Source organism: Jaculus jaculus, chromosome 14 (assembly GCF_020740685.1).
Source record: "Jaculus jaculus isolate mJacJac1 chromosome 14, mJacJac1.mat.Y.cur, whole genome shotgun sequence".
NCBI classification, from domain to species: Eukaryota; Metazoa; Chordata; class Mammalia; order Rodentia; family Dipodidae; genus Jaculus; species Jaculus jaculus.
In genome coordinates this window covers 10,077,117-10,096,464 of record NC_059115.1, presented here as the reverse complement: position 1 = coordinate 10,096,464, position 19,348 = coordinate 10,077,117, and the positions used below count along the sequence as shown (strand labels likewise).

The 19,348-nt window shown below is 47.5% G+C and overlaps 1 protein-coding gene across 1 annotated transcript; it reads right to left on the bottom strand.

Annotated features, from left to right (window-relative positions):
- Positions 1-2,867: 2,867 nt before the first annotated feature.
- On the bottom strand, positions 2,868-16,959 carry LOC101616609 (vomeronasal type-2 receptor 26-like). The gene is made up of 6 exons (XM_045133289.1): positions 16,745-16,959; positions 14,262-14,553; positions 10,771-11,568; positions 7,272-7,481; positions 5,015-5,138; positions 2,868-3,841 (listed from the first exon to the last, which is right to left on the bottom strand). The coding sequence occupies exons 1-6, from the start codon at positions 16,957-16,959 to the stop codon at positions 2,868-2,870; spliced, it is 2,613 nt and encodes an 870-aa protein (XP_044989224.1).
- Positions 16,960-19,348: the final 2,389 nt, after the last annotated feature.

Sequence of the window (19,348 nt, the reverse complement as noted above, 5' to 3'; positions counted from 1 at the left end):
TATTGGGGGTGGAGGTGGGGGGTGGTGCATGTGCCATAACATGCTCGCGGAGGTCTAAGGACAACTTCAAGGTGTCTATCCCTTACCTTCTTTGAGACAGGGTCTCCTGCTGCTACAAATGAGCTGTCAGATTACAAAGGAGTGTTGGGCTAGCTAGCCCAGGAACTTCATTTTCTCTTGGCTCCACCTTCCATCATGGTGGGCACACTGGGATCACAGATGCATGCGCCACTTTGTAGCCAGTTTTATGTAAGTGCTGAGAAATGGAACCCAGGCTTTGCAAACAAGCACCTTTAACCACTGAGCCATATCTTTGGAACTCTTTAAGTTGAACTACTAAGTTCATTTCACATTGTGAGATAGCTGTAAGCCTATGGGAATAAGGAATGGAAGGTTATGGCTTCAAGGTGATGTGCTTGAATGTCAAGTAGCCCATGGTGGAGGGGAGGGGGAGACTTATGATCACTTATCTCTGATATCAATAAGATTGGCTCTAGAATAACCTAGGAAACAAATCTGTGGATTTGACTATAAGGGAGTTTCTAGATTAAATTAAATGGAGATCAGCTGCCACTATAGGTTAATTTTAACTTTTACACTTGTATATAAATTAGCTACTCTGTATAGTTTGGTGGGGGTGGGTAGTTATAGATTCTTTTGCTCAGCATTATTGATATTTTTCATATTAAGGTACTTATCAACAGGTCATTCTTTTTCTTTCTGAATAGTATCCCAATGTGTGGATCGTCTAATCTATTCATCTTCTGATGGTCATTTGGATTGCTTGGAACTGTTACAAGTACAGCTGCTATGAACATTAGTTTGTAAGTCTTTAAATGGACAGACATTCGCTTCACTATAGGATGAACGCCTACAAGTATAGTGGCTGAATCATGCTAGGTATAAGTTCAACCTCGCCAATTTATTTTCTAAAGTGGTTGTGTTACTTCACATCATTCCCACCAGAAATGCATGAGGAATTTCCCTGAACTTGGGAAGATGAGGCAGGAGGATCACAACGTTGCAACCAACCTAGGCTATATAGCCCTGTATCCAAAAAAAAAGTAAGAATAGCAATGATTTCTGCTTCTTGCTTTCCAGTCAGGAACACTTTTATCCCATTTTCCAAATTGACAAGAAACTTCATCACAATGTCAAATACAAATGGTGAGATCAGATATCTTTTCCTTGTTCTGATCTTAAGGGCAGATAACACTCAGTTTTCTACCTTTAGGCATGTTACCTGTAGGTTCTTTATATATGAATGACTATCATGTTGAGGACATTCATATCCTTGTGTTCTGAGATTATTGAGAATTTTTTTTTCTATCAGGAACAGATATTGTATCATCATAATTTTTTTTAGAATACATTAAGATAATCATGTGGTTTCTAGTTTTTGCTTACTAATTGTGATGGTTTGATTCTGGTGTCCCCATGGACTTGTGTTTACTGAATGCTAAGTCCCCAGCTGGTGGCAATTTGGGAATTGGAGCCTCCTGGAGGTAGTGTACTGTTTGGAGTGGGCTTGTGGATGTTGTGGACGGCTTCTCCTTGCCAGTGTTTGGTACAATCCCTTACTACTGCCCTCTACCCAATGTTGGCCAGGAGGTGACATCCAGAATATGCTCATGCTGTGTTTTTCCCTGTCATTGTGGAGCTTCCCCTTGAGTCTATAAACCAAAACAATACTTTTTTAATACTTAATATTTTCTGCCAGCAGTGCAAAGCTAACTTCAATACTAATATAATGTGTTGCATTAATTAATATATTTTTGTTGAAAGCAATCCAATGTTCTTGAAACAATTTCCCTTGGTCATAATATATTTCTTATTATATTATTGGATTCAGTTTGTTAAGATTGAGTTTCAAAAATGTTTGCAACACAGGTATCGGTAAGGGCCTCGTATCTTGTATAGGCACACATCTTTTTAGATGCAGTAATATAAGTACAACAGAACAAAACAGGGGCAAGAAACTTGAATAGAAATGTTACAAAAGCACCGAACAAAGAGGATGCACCCACACATACATGAGTACTTACTGATGGGACCATTTTCCCATTGTTTTTGTCCACACCCAATATAGATCTTGGGGGTATCATTTTTATGGTTTCGGAGAATCAATCCCAGGCCTTACATGTGCCAGGCAAGTGCTATTTCACTGAGCTTTAAAAGTATACAATTTAGCTAGGCATGGTGGCTCATGCCTTTAATCCCAGCACTTGGGAGGCAGAGGTAGGAGGATCACCATAAGTTCAAGGCCACCCTGAGACTATGGAGTGAATTCCAGGTCAGCCTGACCAAAAAAAAAGTACACAATTTAATATTTAAAATATTTGTGTTGATACCTGATAGCATATTAAATCTTAAGACATTTTCTCAATGAATCTGGTTGCAAGAACTTCTTGTATATCTACAGAGTTACCGGGGATCTTTCCATCTGTACTACCTCTATACTGAGTACATTTCAAGCCATCACCATCAGTCCCAGTAATTCTAAATGGGCGTGGCTGAAACCTAAACTGTCTACATGGACCCTTCCCTTCTTTTTTTTCTCCTGGATCATCAACATGCTCATCTGTACTGAGATCATTGAGTATGTAATAGCCAAGCTAAGGCAATTCTCCAGCACCCCCCCACACACACACACACTTTTATTGAGGTAGAGTCTCCCTCAAGCCCAGGTTGACCTACAAATCACTATGGACTCTTAGGCTGCCCTGAAACTCATGGCAATCCTCCAACTTCTGTCTCCTGAGTGCTGGGATTAAATGTGTGACCCACCACACCCGGCATTCATCCTTCTTCTTATCCCCACAGTAACAGTGAACCCAGCCAAGTGATCCTGGTGTCTTCCACGAGGACTACATCCTGGGGCCTTGTGCCGTGGACACAGGAAGGCTTCTCTGGAGAGCCTCACTCGGTCTTTCCTGCCAAGCCCTCTGTCCCTGCCTCACCCAGGCAGAGGTGTTCTGCTCGGGCTTCAGCAGGATGACGTAGCACTTGGGGATGAAGATGCCACCCAGCAACCCTGCGGTGGAGGCCAGGATGGAGAAGACCTCCACAGCCACAGTGGACTTGCTGCGGGCGCTGTGGTACAGGGGCAGGAAGGCTGTCCACACACTGCAGAACAGCAGCATGCTGAAGGTGATGAACCTGGTCTCGTTGAAGGCATCTGGCAGGCCCCTGGCCAGGAAAGCCACAGAGAAGGTGCCCCCTGCCAGGAAGCCCAGGTACCCCAGCACCCATGAGAAAGCAGTGCCAGAGCCTTCCTGGCACTGGACGACAATGTGGATGGGCTCAGTGACCATGTCCCTGTCTGGGAATGGAGGGGAGGTGCCCAGCCACACACCACAGAGAATGACCTGTGTGAAGGAAGCGACAAGGACCACTGAGGTCGAGGCCTGTGGTCCCAGGAATACGTGGACCCTGTCCCCTGGTCTTGTGACCCTGAAAGCCAGGGCCACTGTGAGGGTCTTGGCCAGAATGGAGGAGACCGCCACGGTGAACACCACAGCAAAGGTGGTCTGGCGCAGGAGGCAGGTGACCGCAGTGGGACGGCCAAGGAAGAGCAAGGGACAGAGGGCGCACAGGGCCAGGGAGGCCAGGAGCAAGTAGCTGAGGGCTCGGTTGTTGGCCCTGACCACAGGTGTGTCTCGGTGCTTCAGGAACACTCCAAGGACCAGCAGAGCCAGACCAGCCAGGAAGAGCGCCACCGAGGCCAGAGCGAGTCCCAGTGGTTCGTCAAAGGCCAGGAAGATCTCTGTCCTGGGCAGGCAGCGGTCTCTGCTGTGGCTCGAGTATTGCTCCTCAGGGCACAGAAGACATCTCTTCATGTCTGTGGGGGCACAAACACACCATATGGTAGTCAAGCCAGCTCTGTGAAGAAGAACCAGGCACTAATATTCTTACAAGCCTTTCCCAGTAATTAATGTAATTGCAAATTATTCTTAACTGCCAGTGCTGAAATGAAGGCCATTTGAGGTAGAGACAGAAAGAGAAATATTTCATCACTGTATGTCAGTGTTTTTTGTAAGGTTTTTAGGAGTCCCATTGTTTTGAGGCAGGTTTTCATGTAGCTCAGGCTGGTCTGAAACTTGTCAGTAGCCAAGAATGACCCTATACTACTGATGTTCCCGTCTCCACCTCCCGAGTGCTGGGATTAAACCCAGGCAGCAGCATGACTGGCTTATGTGAGTTTGCTAATGGTTTGTTTTCCTAATATTATCAGTAACTGTTCTTATTAGCAATTATTCTAGACTAAATTGTATCTCTCTAAATAGATTTGAAGTCCTGACCACAAGTACATCAGAATGTGACTCTTTGGAGATAGGTAAGTGGGGGATCAAGTAATCAAAGTTAAATAAGGTCATAACAGCAGACCCTAATGCAGTATGACCAGCATCCTTATAACCCACATGCACACACGCACACGTGCACACAGTCAGCATGAGAAAACACGATGAGGAGAGAGGCTTCTTGAAACCAACACTGCCAACATCTTGATTTCCGTTTTCCAGTTTCTAGAACAATGGAAAATGTTTTCTGTTATTTAAACCATCAGGAATGTGGCATTTTGTTACCAATCACCACTGGGATGATTGTCACTGAAATTAAGAAAATGTGAAGTACAAGAGCATTCACCATGCTGCCCTACTTAAAGGGGGTTTACAAACCGGCAGAACTCATCAATGCCAGTAGAGTCAGGGGGCTTTGAGAGGCAGGACAATGACTCCAGGAGGACTGTGGGAGCAGCCTTTGCTCTGCTTATTGACAAGGGATGAGAAACCTGGAGTGTTTGCTGGGTGAGAAGTTTTGGGCTGTGCAGTTATGGTCAGCACATTTGTCCATTTGAGATAATTCAGCAAAACATTTATCCAAGAGTAGTGTCCTCTCCAGGGTTCTTACATAAAGTCCAGGGAACTGAACACTGTGCACAGCTCAGAGGACAGAAAATGCACAAGGTACATGGTGCCTGTGGCCCCCACACTCCTGCTGCATGTGTCCTTACCTTTCTGATCTGCAAACTGTCCCTCGGGACAGGGGCTGCAATCAAAACAGCATTGGGGTTCACCTTGACGGGGCATCTGGCTGAACCCTGGAGGGCAGCTCCTACTGCAGACAGAGCTGGGCACCTGGTGACAACATGGTATCATCAGTGACCATCCACTTCAGTCACCTGGGGGAACTGATCAGAGCCTTTTCAACACACAAGATGAAGTGGCTTTCAGGAAACATCTGTGTCACGTGAGAAGCCAGACTGGACGGTGCTCTAGTGGAAGAGTGGATGCTTGGGACAGGTTCCCCTAGCTCACCTGCATACGTGTAGTAAAATCATAGTAAAATAGCGTGGACTGGTGAGTGTTTTCAGTCTCTCTGGGACGCCTACATCAGGAATTGTACGTACTGACCTCCCAACACACACACATCCTACACACACCCTCATGTTACAGCCAGAGGTCTGTTCATACACGTTGGACCTGTGAAGGAATGACATTTCCTCTCCTGGAACAGCTCCCAACTACAAGCAAGAGTTATGAGGAGGAAAGTAGCGGGCAAGAATGACTCAGAGAAGTGTGGGGTGCTGGGATGTCCTGCACATCAAAAGGGAATTGAAAGCCCTCCATGGTCTAGCCACTGAAAGTTGCTTCAGAAGAATTATCTGGGGCTGGAGAGATGGCTTAGCGGTTAAGGGACTTGCCTGTGAAGCCTAATTCAATTCCCCAGTGCCCATATAAACCAGATACACAAGGTGGTACGTACATCTGGAGATCATTTGCAATGGCTAGAGATCCTGGCTTGCCTATTCTCTCTCTCTCTCCCTCTCTCTCTCAAATAATTAAATAAAATATAAAAATTAAAAAAGAAAAGAATTATCGGAATACTGCCTGTGTCCCCGAAGTTTGAGGAATTTGGAGGATGGAAACCTGATTCACCTGACTTTCAGTTAAAAATCTCAAGGCCAACGTTGATGGGAGTTATCACCAAGAACAAAAACACGGTTGCATAGGATGGGGTCCACATGTCCGTGATGGTGGACAGAGAGCTAAGATGTTTCTGTGGACCAGAGTAGACACCTAGACTCAACTGTCCCCAAACAGTGTAATTTGGTTAGTAAGTGTCAGGGTATGAATGTGAGAGATCCCCCAAAGTCTCATATGCTTAGAGAAGGATTATCAGCTGATGGGTGCTGGGGAAGTAACTGGATCGTGAGAGGACTAGCCTGATCAATGGGTGAGCCATTCGATGGGTCTGTAAGTTGATGGCATTATTAGATGGTGGAAAGTGGAGTGAAGCCTAGTTGGACAAAGTAGACATCTTCTCCATCCAACAAGCAACCACCATGACACTCTGCCTCACCACAGGTCCTCAGAAGAGGACCTAGCTGACCTTGAACTCTGAAATCAGGAGCCAAATTAAGTCAATGCTTCCTTTACATGGTTTCTGCCAGACAATTTTCACAGTGACACATAAGTTAAAACAATAAACACAATGGGAATCTTCTCATCCCACCTGCCTGAAGCTCCCTGTGGCCGAGTGCACCGCTCGCTTCCCAGGTAAACTAGTTCTGTCTTCTCAGAGCAAATCCTGAATACAGACCCTGGAAAATGCTCTCAGACAAACACCTGATGCTCACGCTCATTCAGCTTCTGGGGCCCTGATATTTTCTTTTTTCAGTAGTTTTCATTATCTTTTACTTTACAAATTTGTTAGGTAGGGTCTCACTGTAGTACAGGTAGACCTAGTAACCTGTATCCAGGACTAACCTTGAACTAACAACACTCCTCCTACCTCAGCCTCCCGAGTGCTGGGATTAAAGACAGAAACAACCATATCAGGATGATATTTGATTTAAAAAAATTTTTGTTAATAGTTTTTTATTTATTTGAAAGAGAGAGAGAGAGAATGGGTGTGCCAGGACCTCAAGCCACTGCAAACATACTTCAGATGCATGCAGCATGTTTTGCATCTGGCTTCTCATGGGTCCTTGGGAATCAAACCTGGGTCCTTTGGCTTTGCAGACAAAATCTCAGCTGTGAAGCCATCTCTGTAAACATGATATTTGAACTTTTGGCAGTGAACAAATGCTTCTCACCACCTGAAATACAGGCTTCATAGTGGGAAAGCAGCACAGCTGACTTGCCATGGCCCAATGGAGAGTCACAGCACTTCATACATCCAATGGGGAAAGGGACCTCTGGCCTGTAAGCTTCCCTCTGACACTCATACAACAGCTCAGGAGTCATGCATGCATCGGGACAACTCACTTGGAGACCCTCCTTCAAATGGACCATCATTCTGTTTCCCAACGAAACTCCAGGGTCAATCATGCCTATGGGCACCAAGTGGAATCGGCCCTCCGGAGTCTTCTGCCCTTGGAGAACATCAAACTTTGTCACCAAATCTCCATTGGCATCAAACAGAACCTCGTTCCCATCAGGAGTCTTGAAGTGCACCTTCTTGAGGGCATGAAGAATCTGGGGGAGGAAGGGAGACATTGCAGACTAGTCAGGGCCAGTCCTGGGACTCATCCACATTGCCATTGACCACTGACCTCTGCAGTGAGCCAGGGCAGCTCCAACCAGACCCTAACAAGCATAAGACACAGGGGTGCAGAGAGCGCTGTAGTATTTTTAGGAATTCACAAAAGTGTCTTATATTTGATAAGTTAACAATGAATGCACAGTAATGAGTACACAGGATGCTTATCTTAATAACAAGGCAGCCTCATAATAAACTTCTCACTTTTCAGTGGAGGAAGGAACCCACTAGTATCACAAGGCGGCTCTGGCTCCAGGGGCTGGTTTGCTTGTGCACTGCCGTCCCCAGCCTTGCCCGTCACAGTGCTGAACAGAGGCCAAGCCCTGGCAGCTCGCAGAAACTGTGCCCACTCAGCTACACCTCTGAGTCCCCTAGCCGAGTCTCCCACAGTTGTTCCACGCCAGCCACATGGCTGTCCTTACTTGTCCCCAGGCGGGACCTTGGCACTCCCACGCTGACCTTACCAGCTGATAGGCCATCACTCTCCTGTGCTGGCTTCTTCTCATCCTCCCAGCTGGAACTCAGACGTCAGACATCTCCTCACAGTCGGAACTGCCCTCACTGCCCTGTGTTCCTGGCTCACTCCCCCCCTCTTCACCCACTCTACGTGTGCTCCCCAGCATTTGTACAGAGCCCACGTCATGCATGTTGTCACGTGTGGCGGGTGTAGGATGTCGGGGGTCACATGTTCATGTGTGTAAGAGCTGCTGTTCATGTGGAGGCAAAAGAACAACTTCTGAGTGTAGGTCCTTGCCTCGCACCTCCTCGAAGGCAGGACCTTTCGTCGTTCATTGCTCTCCACTCCTCCACAGAGAAGATGGCCTGCAGGCTTCTGCCTCCCTTCTTGCTATAGTCACGCTGGTATTGCAGGCAGTGGACACTATAGGATCCGGCTTTGTGTGGGTTCAGTTATGCTTGTGGGGAAACATTGTACCTACTGAGCCATATCCCAGACCTCATGGATGTTGTATGTGAATGGGGCAGCGCTATGCCGTCCAGGCCAGTCTTTAACTCAGGAACTCTCTGACTCAGCCTCCCAAGTGCTGCGATGCCAGGCATATGGCATCATGCCCTGCCCTGTGTAATTTCTAATCTGCCTCCCTTGCTAAGAAGCCAGCAGTCCTTATTGTTCATCTGGACACAACCACGTGCACTTTCTCCTAGCTCATAGTAGAGGCCCAAGTCATCTGAGCGCAGTTAACAAAAGCATCCACCTTTCTTGCCCTTAGCCCTCCAAGGCTCGCCATCCACAAGTACAACCTGAGAGTCCCCCTCTCAGTTCTGGGCCTTGGATATTCACCTGCACCCTGGGTGGACTAAGGAAGATGCCCTTGATGTCTCACCATCCATCAGAAGGCGGTGTGTTGGTCACAGTATGAAATTATATACTTGATGATGGAAGTGAAAAATCCAGAAATTTACAGACACTAATACTGCTCATATGGCCCAGTCATCTGGCTTCACCAAGACAAATGTGCTACCACCAAACTCTGAGCTTTGTATATGTGATCAGAGAATAGACATGCCTGTCATCCTTTCTCAGAGTGAGGCTATTAAGTTTGAAAGAGGTGTGACCACTGGGTATGATACATTAGAGAACCCATAAATTAAGTCTTAAGTCTCTTCGGGCATTTGGTTAAGGTGCATGGAGGCATTTCTGTGTTGTTAGCTGAGGTAGGAGAGGACTCCGAAGTTTGCTAATGGAGGAAGTCCCAAGGACTCGTCCCTGACACTGAGGCACAGATGGACAAGAGGACTCACAAGCGCTCACATCCTGCAGCTGCCAGAGGAGAACTGGACGCACAGCTGGATGCGATCAAGAGAAGCAGAAGTCCTTTCCATCTGAGAAGCCTCAGTGCATGAGTCCATCATGCAAATAAACTGTGAGAAATCCACAGGGTATGGTTATCTATGGGATAAATTTTAACATAAATATGTCTCATGGAGATATCAGTGTTCTTGATTTTTTAATTTTAATTTTTATTATTTGTGGGTGAGTGAGTGTGTACATGTGTTATGACACAGTGCAAGTGTGGAGGTAAGAGGACAATTTTGAGCTATCTGTGCTCCATCTTCTTTTAGCCTCGATCTCTTGCTATTGCAAATGAATAGCGAGTGCAAACACATCAGGCCAGCTTTACCAAAACTGCCAGGTATGGTGGCACACACCTTTAATCCCAGCACTCAGAAGGCAGAGGCAGGAAGATCGCCATGAGTTCAAAGCCACCCTGAGACTACACAGGTCAGCTCGGGCTGGAGCAACACCCTACCTCATAAAACCAAAAAACAATAAAATAAACATTTCATTTGCTGTCTATCTAGACTTCAGGCTTTTAGCACACTTATATTAAAACTTGTTCATTGCTTACTAGTATTCAAACTGGGGGCTGGAGAAACAGTCCAGTGATTAAAAGCAGTTGCATACAAACTCTGACACCCTGCTGTCAATTTCCCAGAACCCATGTAAGACAAATGTACAATCTGGAGTTCATTTGCAGTGGCAAGAGGCCCTGGCACACTCATGTTCTCTCTCTCACTCTCTTTTTCTGTATCTTGCAAATAAAATTTTAAAAAATAATAAACATTCTACTTGGAGTACTAGGTAAAGGACCAGCAAATAAGGTGCTTGCCTTACAAGAATGAGTACTAACTTCAGACCCCAGAGCCCACAGGAACCATATGCCATTGCAGGTTCCGGTGTGCCTACAGTAAGAAGGGAGGAAGAGAAGGGGACTGCACTGGAACTTGCTGGGACAGTTAGCCTGGTGGTCAGTGCAGTGAGTATGGTGAGAATGTGTCTCAAATGGGATATAAAGTAAGGATTGATACATGAAAAATCTTCTCTGTTCTAAACACCTTTGCTATAAGGTGTGTGGTTGCGCTCACACATGAACCCATACACACACGCGCACACACACACGCACCATCACCACCACCACCATACCAGAAAGGACTAAAATTTAAGACCCAGTAAATAAATCTACTTACATGTTATCTGATGCTTGAATTTCAGTATGCATTCTGCATTTGCTAAATGATCCGACCCCACAATGTGACTCATCTTAGGACATGGACTCCATGACCAGTGCTCAGTCTCAGATGCCTCCTGGCCCACTGAAGAGTCCATTACAGTCTCTGCTCCATCTCTGTAGCTTAGACACAGCCAATGGCCTATTCCCACTCTTTAGCTGAATCCCCCACCCACGCCCCACATTTCTGTCTCACCTGCCAGGGCTGGAAGCGCTGAGGGTCTGCGCATGCCCCGTCCCCGCGCTCACAGGCAATCAGGTCCTGCAGGGCATGGGCGATGCTGTAGACAGCTGTGTAAGCCATGTCGATGTTACTCACTTCCTGGAAAGGAAACTCCCGGTCTCTCAGACTCTCATTCCCTGAGCAGAACTTGACATCCCCTGTCGCTGTGCTGTTTCTGTGGGGCCACGTGCATCCAAAGGTGGACTCCCAGAAGCTCTCTATGAACATGTCCTCTGGGTTTCGGCTGGGGCGCAGTTGAGCGAGGTACTCAGGGAACCCACGTGCCTGGCTGCTATGAAACAGAAGGCTGAATGAGCCTTGCAAGACCTGGGAGACATGTGGAATGCTCAGGGCAAGAGCCATGTGCAGTGCCTCCGGGCTGACCCACACCTGACCTGCGATACGGAGGTCCAGTAAGCGGTACAGGATGAGCTGGAAATGTGAGCTGCTCAGGAAGACCAGAACAACCTTGGCAGTGCACCTCTGCATCTTTAGAACAATCGCTTCAGTCTTCTCTAAGGAATCCTGGGAAGGAACTTGGAGGTCAAACTCAATGCAGACACCAGCCTGGTCCAGCTCCTGAGTGACCACAGAGCTGGCCTGCTGCCCATAGTCATCATCCTGGGCCAGGATGCCCACCCAGGACCATTGAAAGTGCAGCACCAGCTGGGTCATCACATGGGAGGACGTGAGGTCACTAGCCAGGGTCCGAAGGAAGGATGGGAACTGGATTTTGTCACTGAGGCTGGGCAGCGTGGAGGAGTAACTGACCTGCAAGGAAAAAGACAGACAATAGGAGAGAATCAGGACTCAGGATCAAACAGATGGTTAACTTTCAGATGTTGGCAGAAGAGTACTATGAAAATGAAGTAATGAGGCTGAGAATGCAGCTCAGTTCATAGAGAGCTTGCCTAGCATGCAGAGAGCCTTGAGTTCAACCCCCAGCAACATGCAAACCATGCCTCCTGGTGCATTGTGTAATCCCAAAACTTGGAAATTCAGGGTCATTCTCAGCTATGTAGTGAGTGTGAGCTTAACCTTAGGTATATGATATCCTATCACCCAAGATGGACAAACTAATATAAAATATACAATTGCAGCTGAAGCTAGGATGACAAAGTCACCTTGGTACCCTGCATAGTTACAAATCACACATCCCATATACATCGGCTAGGCAAACAGGGCCAGAGGCCACCCTACTTTGGAACACAGCCAGGCATGACCATTTCTTGAGAAATGTGAAGAGTTGCTGCCAAAACACCCAAAACCCAAAGCATCTCGGAGGCGAACTAGGCCCCAGGAGGACGTGAGGCTGGTTATAAAGTAGCCTCAGGACTGTTCTTGATGAGCCAAGCCTGTAATCCCAGCACAGAGGAGGTAGAACAGGAGGTTCATGAGTCCTAGTTACTACTTTGTACACAGCAAGGTCCAGGCCAAGCAGGGCTACATTAGATCCTGTCACTAATGGAAATGATGGAAAGAAAAGGAAGCGGGTCCAGAATCTGCGCCTCTCACCATCTCCCAGTCAGAATTTTTGAGTACTAGGTTCCTCACCCACCACAGTATCATCCAAATCACATTTTTTTTTTTAATTTGAGAGCGACAGACATAGAGAGAAAGACAGATAGAGGGAGAGAGAGAGAATGGGCGCTCCAGGGCTTCCAGCCTCTGCAAACGAACTCCAGACGCGTGCGCCCCTTTGTGCATCTGGCTAACGTGGGACATGGGGAAGTGAGCCTCGAACTGGGGTCCTTAGGCTTCACAGGCAAGCGCTTAACCGCTAAGCCATCTCTCCAGCCCCAAATCACATTTTTAACATCATAAAAGTTTTTTTTTTTTTAATTATTTGCAAGAAGGGAGGAAGAGGAACAGAAAAAGATACAGGGAGAAAGGGGATGGGCATGTCAGGGCTTCCAGCCACGGCAAATTCCAGATGTATGCGCCACCTTGTATATCTGACTTTATGTGGGTACTGAGGAATGGAACCTGGATCATTAGGCTCTTCCCGCTCACATATCCGCCCAAAGTGCCTGTGCCCACAGTAATGGGAAGGTGAGGATTCTTACAAAGTGTAATTAAATTCATATTATTTTTAAATGATATGAAAGGGATTCAAAAAGCCAAAATAAATCTATGCTTGGCCAGAGGGGGTGACACACACCTATACCCACAAATCCTGGAGGTTCCATCATATTACCATGACCTCGCTGGCTGGTTCATCCCGGCACCGCCCATGTGTCGTCTGGAATGAAGCCCCGTGGCACGTGAACCTCACCTCTTCCTCGCCACCCCTCCTCTGCCCCTCACAGTTTTCTGTCTCTGCGCCTCAGCCTGGCTGGTCTGACTCTCCGGTCTGCGCAGAGCTGCTGGGCTGTTCCTCGAGGGTGGTGACAAGGAAGACAGGCCACCTCCTGTCACCTGGTCACTCTGTGGTCTTTGCGGTGTGACAACGAGAATTCTCACTTCCTTTGTCAAGGAAGAGACTGCACCACGTGCCCAAAGCAGAGAAGCGCACCTCCGGATGTGGCCATCAGGGCCCTGCGTCTGCGTTCGCCTTTGGTCCCCGGGGCTGTTATGCAGACCGGAGCTGCTCGGTCTGGGGGTCTGGAATGGATGAGGCCCTGACTCCTTATCTCAGTGCAATCCCTTCTCCTGCCACCAGAGGGCAGTCGTCAAATAGGCTGGGATTCTGTAATATTCCATCCAGATGTGGCATCTGGGTGGTTCATGCTGAGGGAAAAGGCTGACTCAATCTCAGACAAGTACGTTTCATGGTTTTGCAATAAAAGTACAGGATACCGGGCTGGAGAGATGGCTTAGCGGTTAAGCGCTTGCCTGTGAAGCCTAAGGACCCCGGTTCGAGGCTCGGTTCCCCAGGTCCCACGTTAGCCAGATGCACAAGGGGACGCACACGTCTGGAGTTCGTTTGCAGAGGCTGGAAGCCCTGGCGCGCCCATTCTCTCTCTCCCTCTATCTGTTTTTCTCTCTTGTCTGTCGCTCTCAAATAAATAAATAAAAAATAAACAAAAAAAAATTTTAAAAAAAAGTACAGGATACCTAGGTAAATTTTCATTTCAGATAAACAATGATATTTTAGAACAAGTTGATCTCATAGAACACACAATATTATTACCACCAAAAAACATTTTGGTTTAAATAGTAGGACAGACTTACACTATGAATACTTCATTGCTTGTCTGAAAGTCAAATTTCACTGTAGAGCCTGCATTTTACTCTGAAGTCCTACAAGCTGGAATTTGGACACTTCAAAGCTCAGTTTCCCCGTAGATGCTAAAGGCCTATAGGGCTGACAACCTGGTCGTGGGGACGAGAACCGTGTTGGGCTGGAGAGTGCTCACGGGGAGCACGGCACCAGAGAGGAGCTGCTCCGAATCCTGACCTCCGCCGTCGATCCCATCGCCATCACTGCTGTCCACGGAGGGACAGGGCTCTCAACAACTCACCTGGGGAAACTTGTACAGCCCCAGAAGCCTGGCCATGGACACAGACAGGGCTGACCGCGTGTCCCCGACCATGGCAGCCCGAGGAGGACCAGGATGACATGTGTAGTTGGGGAGGGGCTCCTCCTGCCCCGTGAGAAAGCCCATCGTCTCACGCAGGGCGCCGCGCACCGAGTCCCCAGAGTTGCGGATGGAGAAGCCCAGCGTCAGGTTGGGCAGCAGCTGGGGGCTCCTATTGATCTCCTCCACGGCAAAGACGAAACTCTGGGCCACCCGGTAGCCCCACGGAGAAACGCTGCAGGGAAGAGAAGCTCACGTGTGTCACCTGCTTCGGGGTGGATGGAGCAGGAATGAACACAGTCAGTGACTGAAGAGGGGTGACTACAGGTGTCTCATAAGCGCACCACACAGATGTGCTTAGCCGAGTCTTTCAGAATACCCAATGCCAGGGGCAATGAGGAGAGAGTATTTTCAGAAAATTTGAGGAATAACTTTCTAGGTCGACCTCTGACTTCAACACCCACGCACACATGTGCACCTGCACCCCCCCACACACATATTGCTCCATGGATACAAACATGTGTACACATGCTGCAGATCACATACACATGCACAAGACAAAAATCTGGGTCTGGTGACACAGTTCTGAAATGCCTGCTACTTAGGGAAATGAGGTCAGAGAATCACAAGCTCAAGGTCATCCTGAGCCACACAGTGAGTTCAAGACTTCCATGGGCAACTTTCTTCACTGTGTTCTAAAATGATCAGTAAATAGAGGAATAAGTCTGTACCTCAGTTGTAAAGTATTTGTGTAGCACAGATGAGACCCCAGGTTCAATCCCTGTATTGTGTGTGTGCACACTTATACACACACACACAAACTTGAATATTCAGTAATGATGAGAGTGAGCATACTAAATGCTTGCAGTTATTTTTGGAAGCACGTTGACAATTTTTGCAAGAGTAAGTGTGAGTCTGCTCAGAGGCCAACGCTGGGTGAGCTCCTCAGTCACTCTTACCCGACGTTTTCCACACGGGGTCTATTGCTGAAGCTGCAGCTCACTGATCAGCAGGACTAGCTAGCCAGCCTGCCTTACAGAGCATCCTTTTCTTTTATTTTTCTTTTACAAACTCTGGGGTTACAGGAGAGTACCAGTACTGAGCCTTCACACAGGTGCTGGGATCTGCACTGCTTTCACTGTCAGCACACTGAGCCACCTTGCCAGCGCCTTGTTCTGTTTTCTTTTTGTTGTTATATTATTTTTAAGATAGACCCTTGGGCTGGGCAGAAGGTTCAGAAGTTAAAGGTATTTTCTCAGAAAGCCTGCCAACCCACATTTCATCCACATCACACACATAAAGCCAGAAGCAAAGGAGCCCATGCTGTGTAATCCCAGAACGCCTACAGCAATGGAAGCCGATCCCTGAGAATCCCAAAGCTCAAGAGCCAGCAAGACTGGCCTTCCCAAGAGCAAATGAAACAAGAGAGAGCCTGTCTAAAGCAGGAGGAAGGAGAGGACTAAGACACTGAGGAATGTCTCTGTCTCCACACAGGTACCATGACTTGTGCAAGCCCCTCATTCCACCACGGAGAGGGAGAGACAGGGGGAGAGAGAAGTTTGGGGAAATATTTGCAATGTCACTTGAAAAGAAGACAGGTGTTCAGTGTGCAGCCCAGTCTGACCTAGAACCCCTCATCCTCCTGCCTCAGCTTCTCAAGTGTGGGAACTGCCTTCATGCAGCACATACACAGCAACCTTTTCCTTTTTAAAATTTTTTTGTTTATTTATTTATTTGAAAGTGACAGACAGAGAAAGAGGTAGATAGAGAGAGAATGGGCATGCCAGGGCCTCCAGCCCCTGCAAACGAAGTCCAGATGTATGCGCCCCCTTGTGCATCTGGCTAACATGGGTCCTGGGGAATAGAGCCTCGAACCTTGGTCCTTAGACTTCACAGGCAAGCACTTAACCTCTAAGCCATCTCTCCAGCCCCCTTTTACTTTTTTAATAAAGCTAAAAGTAGACATTTTTTTTAATGCATAATCAAATGGCCAGTGTTGGGAACTTCTGTGTTCAAAAACAAGTGGGGAACCCAGGACAAAAATGAGCAAAGATAATACACCAGGGGCTGATAATAAATAAAAGGATTTTTAAAATAAACATTTATTCATTCAACAAACACACCCACAAGATCCTGTTCTAAACACAGAGGACAGACAAGAGACTTAAAACCCAGGACAGACTGGGTAGTCCACATAGCACAGAAGCAAATGAGAAACCTACATTCCCTTCAACTACGGTCAGAAAAGAAAACACACAGAGCAAGGCTATGAACGAGACCACCACGGAGCCACAGGCACAGGGCACAGGGCTGAAGCTGGCCACCTCATGGCCATTCTGAGAAACAGTCTCTGCCCAGGGCTTCCAGGAACCTCCTGAAGGTGGCTGTGGCCCTCGGGGGTTTCTTTGCCCAAGCTCAGAACTTACCCTGAAGGTGGCGGCTCAGCCGGAGGGGTTGTGAAATCAAGCAGGGTAACGTTGTAGAAGAGTAAGATGGAGAAGCTGCCCCCGATCACCACATCCCCGGCTCGCTCAAAGCGAGGAGTCTTCCCTGGCAACCGCCAGCCCAGTGGTCCAGAAAGGGCCCCAGAGACACGGCCCATGAGAGAAGCAAGCAGGGTGCCGAGGACAACCCCTGACATGACAGCCCTATGCGGGGCAGCGCCTAGCAGTGACAGCAGCTTTCATCTGGAGCTCGCCCTTGATGAAGGGCCTGGGACTGGGACTCCAGGCCTGCAGGCTTTGGGGAGAACAAGGGTCATGGGCTGGGGCTAGGTGACCACCAAATCCCAGGACCATTAAAAGTTTCACTTCCTTCCCTGGAGAATTCTTCACCTCCCTCCATGCAGAGTTACCAGCTCTGGGCACCATCTGCCAACCAGAGGGAGGGACACGATGGGTCCTGACTGCCTCCTGAGAGACCAGAAAGCCCAAGACCAGCTGTGCCAGGTACCTGGGACACTGATGCACAGATAAGCCCCGGGAGGGTCCAAGAGGCACAGAGGCCTTGAGCTGTCATCATCTGGTAATGGGACTGTGCCCAGAGCTATGTGTGGCCCAGGCCTTGCCCTCCTACCCTGACCATTGTGCAAAGGGCCTATCTTCAGTCCCAGCAGACAGTCTAGGCTTAGCTGGTGTGTCTCTGTGGCCAGGGAGCCTGTGTCCAGGCAGGGGAGGGAGGCTGAGATGGGAGCACGTCCCCAGAACAAAGCAGGAAAGTTAGTGCCCACTTCTGTTCCACATGGAAGCACCATCTGTGTAAGGAAGGTGTTCAGCATCCTCAGCCATCAAGGACATGCATTTGGGTTGTGAGGCAGGGTCTCATGTATCCTAGGCTGGTCTCGAACTAGCTGTGTAGCTGAGGATGACCTTGAACTTCTGACTCTATTGCCTCCACTCCCAACTGCTGGGATGACATGTGTGCACCCCCATACCTGGTTCATGGGAATAACTTTAAATAAATATTGATTGGTTCTGTTCTGAAAGTCTAATCTTACCATGTACTCATTGTTTGGGAGTGGTTATTTTTTGCTAGATCTGACAACCCTACTTGCAGACAAAGTAGTTAGCAACAAGAGACTGAGGAAACAACTCCAGCCAGCACCTCCCAGTAAGAAAGCTTCTGGCCTTGGTCATCATGGGAAGCGTTGCGGGCAGGCAGCTGCTCATGCTGCTTCTGTGGACAGGGTCAGGATCACCTCTGGACTCACCTGTGCACGCTGAAGGTCAGGGTCCTCGGTCAGAGAGAACCTCGCAATTCACCATTAAGTTGCCTTAAATACATAAATACACATTGCACTCTCTTCTAAATTCTTTTTTTTTTAATTCTTTTTGTTTATTTTTATTTATTTATTTGAGAGCAACAGAAAGAGAGAGAACAAGGCAGAAAGAGAGAGAGAGAGAGGGAGGGAGTGAATTTGCCAAGCCATTTCTTCAGCACTCTTCTAAATTCTTTATATGCATTTACACATTATTCCTCACAATAATAAATAAAATTAAATTAAAATTAAATATTCCTCTCAACAAGTAGAATCAGTGCTCTTTCTGATTTACCAAATAACTTTGGCCCAGAAGTGTAAGCATACATGCCTTTAATCCCAGCCCTTGGGAGGCAGAGGTAGGAGGATCACAATGAGTCCAAGGACACATTGAGCCTACACAGAGAATTCCAGGTTAGCCTGGGCTAGAGCAAGACCCTACCTCAAGAATAGAAAAAAAAAATACCTTATTTATTTATTTACATAATAGTAAAGATGTGGTACATTTACACAATGGAGTTCTATTCAGTGGTAAAGAAAAATAAAATTAGGAAATTTGCAAGGGAATGGATGGATCTGAAAAGGATGATACTAAGTGAGGTAACCCAGGCCCAGAAAGCCAAATTTCGCATGTTTTCTGTCATATGTAGATCCTAGTCACAAATGCTCAGACTTGTATGTGAATTGGAGTAAAAATTGGCACCAGAGGCTAGTAAGGTAAAAAAGGGCTATGAGAGAGAGGAGAGGGAGGACATGGGGTGCCACTATTTATATGCAAGTAGATGGACCTATGGCTGCGGGTGGAATGGCCTAAGCAAGGTCAGGGGAAGAGACTGAGTAAAAGGAGTGTTTAGGAGGGGTAATCAAAATTCAGGATATTGTGAATAAGCCACATGGTAACCTACTTTTTTGGATAATGGCACATCTAGAAGCCATAGACTGTTACCAGAAAACAATCAGTGCCAGGGATGGGATACCTTCCAGTGAGTTGTTGGCCAGGGAGGTCCCTGATGCCCCAAAACATTACAGGCTATTGCCAATGCTGTTGGTTTTCCACCAGGAACAGATGACAAGACCCTATTGATGAAGACTCCACATGCCTGGGCTGCAAAGTCACCACGAAATCAAACCAGGGCTGAGCTAAAAACCTCCCAGGAGACCAGCTGACAGAAAGCTAGAAAAAGCTGGACTGCATGCAGCCTTATGGGAGACAGAAGCCATCAATGGTGAAAACAGTGGACACTGCAAGCCTCAAGTTTGGCCAACTGGGCCA